This window comes from Cyberlindnera jadinii (assembly GCF_001661405.1).
Source record: "Cyberlindnera jadinii NRRL Y-1542 unplaced genomic scaffold CYBJAscaffold_1, whole genome shotgun sequence".
NCBI lineage: Eukaryota > Fungi > Ascomycota > Saccharomycetes > Phaffomycetales > Wickerhamomycetaceae > Williopsis > Williopsis jadinii.
Genome location: NW_017963652.1, coordinates 341,596 through 349,138, shown reverse-complemented (window position 1 = coordinate 349,138; position 7,543 = coordinate 341,596). Strand labels below are relative to the sequence as shown.

Genomic DNA, 7,543 nt, shown 5'->3' with positions numbered 1-7,543 from the left:
AGAAAGAGCTTACTGATGTTCAGGCTGAAAAACTTGAGCTGTTATCGAAGCACATGTCGATTGTAGAAGAGCTCTCAATTGTTCAGTCTACACTGGGTAGCGAATCTCAAGCTTTGAAGGATAAAGTGGTTGAACTCGAAACATCCCAAGCTCGTTCAAAGGAGATACAGCTTGAGTTGGACAATTGCTTGGAAACTATCAAAGAACTCGAGGCAAAACGTGATGAACTTCAACTCTCTAACAACGAAATGGCCTCAAAGATGGCCAATTTTGCTACTCAATTGTCAACATCCAAACAAGCTGTTGAGTGTTTGGAGAATGAAAAGTCTGCTCTGGAAACTAAAGTCAAGACACTTGAAGAATCTGTTCAGAAGAGTCGGGCTGTTCAGAAAACTCATAATGAAATTGCGGACAGGATTAAAGAGGAGATCAAGTCATTAAGGACATTCTTGAAGGACAAGGAAGCTCGAATCAAAGAGCTGGAAGAAAAACTCGCCATATCGAAACAAGAGTTTGATACCAAGTTTTCTGCATTAAATTCCAGCTATTCCATGGTCAAACAATCTGTTCAGGCGCTTCGTGATGAGAAAGAATTACTCGAAGAGAAAATCAAGTCGATGCAAGCCACTGCTTCACAACACAATTCTGTGTTGAGCACAAAGGATTCTGAGATAGAAAGATTGAGATCTCAGTTGACCAAAGAGCAGTCTAAATCAGTTTCTTTTGAAGCTGAGCGTAAGAAATTAGAACTTGAGCGTTCCAGATTGGACAATATTAAGGATGAGCTTATAGATTTGAGGGCCAGACATAAGGATCTTGAACAAGATGCAAGTCAAGCTCGAGAACTTTTACAGAAAAAGATTGATGATGACATCAACTTTAATCGTGGCCGTCAACAGTATGACAACGATCTTGCTGCTTTGAAAGCAGAGATTCAACAACTGACATCTCAGTTAAGAGATGAAAGATCTAAACAATTCGAATTGACCAGAAAATTAAGAGAAGCCCAAGATGAAAATGAAGAGCTTAAGAGAAACAAGAAAGAGGCCGGTATCAGAACTGCAGAAGGAGCTTTCCGTTCAAGATCCTTGAACTCACATTTTGATGAAGATTCTGTGCGTAAAAACACTGACAGAGAAGCGTTGATCAGAGAATATGCAAGTATGAGACTGCAGCTCAATGAACAAAGTGCAATGTTGAAAAAAGAGACTATTGATAACAACAAGCTCAAAACTGAGGTCAAGCTGCTACATGCTCGTTTGGCTTCAGAGACTTTCGACAATCAACAGTTCAAGATTCAAATTAAGAAACTCAGAAATGCGTATGGCACTGGAGAGTCTCCAATTCTCGGTGATGAATCTTATGACCGCTTACTTGATTCCAACGAGAAGCTCAAGCATAAGGTTCAGAAGTTGAAGGTAGAACTCGACATTGAACGCAAAGTTTCTCAAAAATTGAAATCAGGCTCTGAAATTCAGAAGCATATTCTGAAGGACTGCAATAGTCCAAGTCCTTCTTTGGCCTTGTCAAATGATTTTGACTCACATAAGGCTAAATATGAAGCAAGTCTAGCGAGAATCAGACTTTTGGAGAGAGAACTGGCAGCTAGAAAGTCTGTACCTACTCCACCTCAACATGATGAAGACTTACTCGAGGTTTATCAAGAAACCTCTAGAAAGTTCAACAGCGCTCGTCATGAACTTGGTAGATTTAAGTCCCAGGTTGAATTTTTGCAAAACGAACTCGAGAGATCCAAGAAGGAAATACATTACCTGAAATCTAAGGACAGTGATTCCATTTCAAGTCACATAGCACGTGAGGAATTGGCAAAAGTCAGACTCAAGTTGCAAGCGTTCGAAAGTAAAAATTCAGATCTTTCAAAGAGTGTGAAGCTTTACAAGTCTAGAGCTGAGGAGTACTTTAACAAGTTGGAGGATGCAGAAGCATCTGTAAGAAACTCAAAATTCCAAGAGAATTTCTGTAAAGAGCAATACAATGAGTCAGTTCTTGAAATTGAGAGACTCAAAAAGCTCTATGCCAAGATGGAAACCGTTACAATGAAGCTGAATGCATCTATTAGTCAATTGAAAAGCTCATTAGAAGCTAAGGACTCTGAACTTTCCAAACTGGAAGCTTCAAACACAATGTTGAAAGAAGAGATTCAGCAGTATCATGAACGTCTTTTCCGTACCTCTGCTCGTGAGAAGAACAAACTAGAGGATCAATTGGAACAGAAAGAGCAGGATATTGCACGAGCCTTGAGAACTGAAACTGAACTTCGTAAGAACATTGGTGCCCTTGAAGTTGATCTTGATCGTTTGCAGAGTCAAAAGAGTCAAGAAGTTAGTAAATTGACAAAACAAAAGAATTACTATGCTGATTTGTCAAAAGACTTACAAGAGGAGAATGAGTGTATCAAGAATTCCCAGAAGGATTTGGAGGTCAAGCTGCGCTCATTGATGAAGCAAATTGGTACCTTGAATGAGTCTGTTGATTCCTTAATCATTGAACGTGACTCTCTTGATGCGGATAAGAAGAGGTTGGAAGAACAAGTGAAGAACATGAGTGGTGAATACGCTAAATTCTCTAATGAACGCGAGCTTTCTCGTCAAGCACAAGATTCTTTGAAAGAAACTATTGCAAAGCACCAACGTGAAATTGAGTCTTTGAATGCACAACACAAGAAATTGATCTCTATTCATAACAACCTGGAAGTGTTGATTGACGATGAGAAGCAAAAGAATGTTGTACTTGTTGAAGAGAACCAAAGTCTCGGAAAGTTCACGGAGACCTTGAAGAGCAGAATCTCAGAGTTGGAAGAGAAGCTGAACTCCCAAAACGACGATATCTGGATTGAAAGATTGGATCAGGTGGAAAAGAGGCTCAACGAGGAGACGAATGAAAAGCATAATCACTTGAAGAATTTGAAAACAGTTACTCGTCAGGCCGAAGAGTTGAAGAGTCAAGTTGATAGACAAGCCAAGACCATTAGTGCTTTTGACGAAGAGAGATCAAAGTACAAGTCTAAAATCAACGAATTATTCAACGCCATTCAAAAGTGGCAAGCTGCTGATTCTACCTCTAAGATAAACTTCAGAAGAGCTGAGAGAGAGATCAAGCATCTCAATGAGCAAACTGAAACGTTAACAAAAGAGGTTAATGTTTGGAGAGAAAAATTTGAAACATTGAGCTCAAGGAAGCAATCCATGCCAACTGATGAACTTTTCGTCTAAACGATGTACATTATTAATACATGAAATACCCAGCATTAGCTGTTGTAGTTTTGATCACTTTTTAAAATATATACAAGTTATAGAAAAGACAGCCATTGATGTGAATACCAGCGTTCAAAACCATTTTCTATTAGACTTTTGTTGAACTTGTTCTGATTCAAACTTCCCCAATCCATAAGCCTTGATGACACCATCAACGTCGCCAAAGTGTTCTCTTTCACCTTGAATGACAACTGTTGGTTTTCCAGTTCCCTTGCCTGCGTTGTTGGCATTTCCCGTCAAGACTCTCTCTGCAACTCTTCTGATATCATCGGACGTCAATTGTTCAATCTTTTCAACCATCTCCTCCACTGGGACACGTTTACCTCTAACCTGCATCTGGCGTCCCAAATCCTCTAATTCAACCATCTTTGATTCCAAATTCATCATCAACGACGAGCGTAATTGGTTCTTTGCCCTATTGACTTCGTTGTCGTTCAGCCCACCAGAGCTCTTGTCAAAAGTCTGAGCCAATTGTCTACAGATCACCTCTGCCAAATATGGAGCAGCCTGTGGAATACAGGAGGCAGAGATTCCAAATAGTCCGGAGTCCTCATATGAATGGTTAAAGGATATGCAACTCTCAATGTAATAGAACTGGTTCAACACCTGCGTATATAAACGAGAGTACATCCCCTTACCAGGACCACCAGCAGAGAAGGAACCACCACCACCTAATAAGGTCTGCAATGTTGCCAATGCATAGACATCTGGGTCATCAAATGGTAAACCCTCGAATGCTATGTACAAATGTACCAACTCTGGCAGATTGCCCATTGGTGGTGGTGCTGGGATGCTAATCTCACCCCCTGTATAATGAGCCACACGAGGTTTCACCTTTGGTGAAGTCTGTTTCATATCACCAAGATACTTCTCTGTCAGCTCAACGGCTCTTTCATGAGGAACACCTACAAATGCTGCAACTATTGATTCTGGTTGGTACAGCTTGTTACGGTATTGCATTATATCGTCACGTGCGATGTGTGGTAACAGATCTGCCGGGCACAGCAAAGGAGCACCCAAGGTTTCACCACTATAAGCTGCGCTGTGTAGCAGTTCAGGCAGGATCAGCTCAGGTTTCATCCAGATCTCATCAATCTCGTACTGTGCTGTGAGCTTCTGCTCCTCCAACTCTTCCTGTGTGATTCTTGGGCATTTGACTGTCTCTGACATGAGTTGGAACATCTTCTCGACGTCATTGTTGAACACTGAAGCCTGGTACATCATCGATTCTCTCGAAGATGCACACAGGTAGTTCCCTCCCAATAGCTCCAGAGTCTCCAACATCTGTGTCCCAGACGTCTTCTCCGTTGATTTGAAAGATAACCGGTCAACGAGATGGCTCAGTCCTTTCAGCTTACCAGCTTCGTATCTCGACCCAGCATCCACGTACAGCCCCAGTGCAGAGAAGTGGCCTGGTGTCTGGATAGTGGCCACTCTGAGCCCGTTGGATAACAACGATGAGTTGACTGCCTGGACATAAATGGTTGTTAGTGGGAACGGCTTGCCAGAAGAGTTGGCGAGTGCGAGGAACTTACATTCGATGCTGTGGCGTATGCTCTCTGTGCTCTAAGGCTCCTTAATCCGGCTCTCAGCATCGCTTTCTCTCTATGTTTCACTGGGTGTTTGAAGCCTCCTTGGAACTGTCTCGAGAAGCTGGTTTCTATGGTTAATTCTGGGTAAAACCTGTAAAAAAAGAGAGGGCGCCGTCGTTGCGGGTGTGAAAGTGGTGTCTGGGTGTTTCGATTTCCGATAATGGGCCACATTCCGACTCATATTCCGACTGCCCTGTTCTTTCCGATACAGTTTGCGAGAATGTGTTTTTTCCGAGACCATTTCCGACCATTCTGCTTTTTCCGGGTGTTTGTCTGCTCTGCGGTGTGTTTTCCGGTTGGGCCACACCGCTGCGACGACCAGCGGTACTAAATTTTTACATCACCACCAGTCGTCGTCTAAGTCATCCTTTCTTCTCTCATCTTCCTTCTCCCTCCACACATACAGACAAACACCGAGTTGTGTAACCAAGGTATTTGAGACTAACTTCGATACGATGACTCGTCACTTCGTCATTAAGGTGCCGGCATCGTCTGCTAATATCGGGCCAGGTTTCGACGTTTTAGGTATAGGTCTATCTCTTTTCCTCGAGCTGGACGTCACGATCGACCCAAAGTTCGCCAGCGAGACAAACAACGATCCTCATAACTGTGTGATCACGTACTCGGAGGACTCGGAGGGATTTGAGCATGTTCCATTGAAAGCTGATGAGAATCTGATCACGAGAACTGCTCTGTACGTGTTGCGTTGTAACGACATTAGAGAATTCCCAATAGGTACAAAGATCCATATTAAGAACCCAATCCCATTGGGAAGAGGTTTAGGATCCTCAGGTGCAGCTGTTGTCGGTGGTGCGATGCTTGGTAACGAGATTGGTAAGCTTGGGTTCTCCAAGGAGAGAATCCTGGACTACTGTCTCATGATTGAACGTCATCCAGATAACATCACCGCTGCGATGATGGGAGGATTTGTGGGCTCATACCTGCGTGACTTGAGCGCTGCTGATATGGAGAGAAAGGAGATCCCACTGTCAGAAGTGCTACCAGAACCTGCTGGTGGCCACAACACCGGGTTGGCTCCGCCAATCCCTCCACATGACATTGGCCGTCACATCAAGTACGACTGGTGTAAACAGGTCAAGTGTGTCGCAATCATCCCAGATTTCGAGGTCTCAACGGCCTCCTCCCGTGGTGTCCTACCAACTGCATACACTGCAAAGGACATGATCTTCAACTTGCAAAGACTAGCGGTGCTGACTACTGCCTTGACAAGATCACCACCAGATCCGGAACTCATTTACCCGGCAATGCAAGACAGGGTGCACCAGCCTTACAGAAAGACCTTGATCCCTGGACTTACAGAGATCTTGTCCTCTGTTACACCAAAGACCCACCCTGGATTGCTGGGTATCTGTCTCTCAGGAGCAGGCCCAACCATCCTGGCTTTGGCTACTGAGAACTTTGAAGAGATTGCCAACGAGATCATCAACAGATTCGCAAAGGAGAAGATCACGTGTCGCTGGAAACTGTTAGAGCCTGCTTATGAAGGTGCCACCGTTGAAGAGCTCGATAACTAGATACTGTGTACGTATATAACTGAAGAAAAAGAGTTAGACTAGTAATAGTGACCAGCAATAGTGACACATAACTTACGATTACTGTGTTAGGAAGTCTACCGAATTAGGTTAATTCCCCGATTCGTACATTTCCTCTTCTTTTTCTTTTTTGCCTATTTACACTTTTTTTGTCCATCTCGCAAAGGCAGCCAACGAAACCCCCTTTAAAAAGCTCTCTCTCTTTCTTGTTCTTCTTCAACACCAACTCCCATACTCACACATAGGACACGTACAACATGAGTGATATGGACATCCAGTTGCCCTCCGTTAAGGCATCTTTCAATTCCCTCGTAGCTGCGATTGCCGTGGCGTACGGTGGATGTGAGTGCTACTGTTTTCGAAAGCCAATATTGGTGCTTTAAACTAACCACAGTGTATACAGATATACTCTTTACAGGACAAGGTGAGACGTTCAACTTTGGTGAGTTCTTGGAGACCACGTCGCCGTACCTCTGGGCGAATTTGGGGATTGCATCGTGTATTGGATTCTCGGTTGTTGGTGCTGCCTGGGGTATCTTTATCACAGGTGCCTCCATCATCGGTGCTGGTGTCCGTGCCCCACGTATCACAACGAAAAACCTGATCAGCATCATCTTTTGTGAAGTTGTTGCCATCTATGGGCTGATCACAGCCATTGTGTTCTCCTCGAAGCTTACCAACGCCACTGCCGACACGTTATATTCGAATTCAAACTTGTACACGGGTTATTCCCTTTTCTGGGCTGGTTTAACCGTTGGCTTGAGTAATATGATTTGCGGTATCGCTGTTGGTATCACAGGCGCTACAGCAGCAGTGTCAGACGCTGCTGACTCCTCACTCTTTGTCAAGATCCTCGTTGTGGAGATCTTTGGCTCTGTCTTGGGACTCTTTGGGTTGATTGTGGGTCTCTTGATGGCTACAAAGGCCCAGGACTTCAAATAAGGATACAACCATGAGGGACGATCCATAATGATACAAAACATAGAGCACGAATGGAGAGTAATTGAAAAAGGGGATCTCACCCTATAAAAGTTGAATTGATATTTCTCGGTGTAGAGAATGAACGTAACAACAATGTACAGGAAACTTACATTTTCTTTCTATACAGAGCAACAATAACTAA

General features: G+C 43.5%; 3 protein-coding genes across 3 annotated transcripts; 2 read left to right on the top strand and 1 right to left on the bottom strand.

Moving 5' to 3' along the window:
- Positions 1 to 3,328: 3,328 nt before the first annotated feature.
- Positions 3,329 to 4,908, bottom strand: MAS2 (mitochondrial-processing protease subunit alpha). Its single transcript, XM_020213946.1, has 2 exons — positions 4,811 to 4,908; positions 3,329 to 4,745 (listed from the first exon to the last, which is right to left on the bottom strand). The coding sequence occupies exons 1-2, from the start codon at positions 4,868 to 4,870 to the stop codon at positions 3,348 to 3,350; spliced, it is 1,458 nt and encodes a 485-aa protein (XP_020072892.1). The 5' UTR covers positions 4,871 to 4,908; the 3' UTR covers positions 3,329 to 3,347.
- Positions 4,909 to 5,257: 349 nt separating this feature from the next.
- Positions 5,258 to 6,484, top strand: THR1 (homoserine kinase). Its single transcript, XM_020217271.1, has one exon. The coding sequence runs from the start codon at positions 5,323 to 5,325 to the stop codon at positions 6,400 to 6,402; it is 1,080 nt and encodes a 359-aa protein (XP_020072891.1). The 5' UTR covers positions 5,258 to 5,322; the 3' UTR covers positions 6,403 to 6,484.
- Positions 6,485 to 6,825: 341 nt separating this feature from the next.
- On the top strand, positions 6,826 to 7,320 carry VMA16 (H(+)-transporting V0 sector ATPase subunit c''; the record flags this gene model as incomplete). The annotated part of the gene is made up of 1 exon (XM_020212306.1): positions 6,826 to 7,320. A coding segment is annotated over one exon (495 nt), but the record flags the coding sequence as incomplete, so codon positions are not given.
- Positions 7,321 to 7,543: the final 223 nt, after the last annotated feature.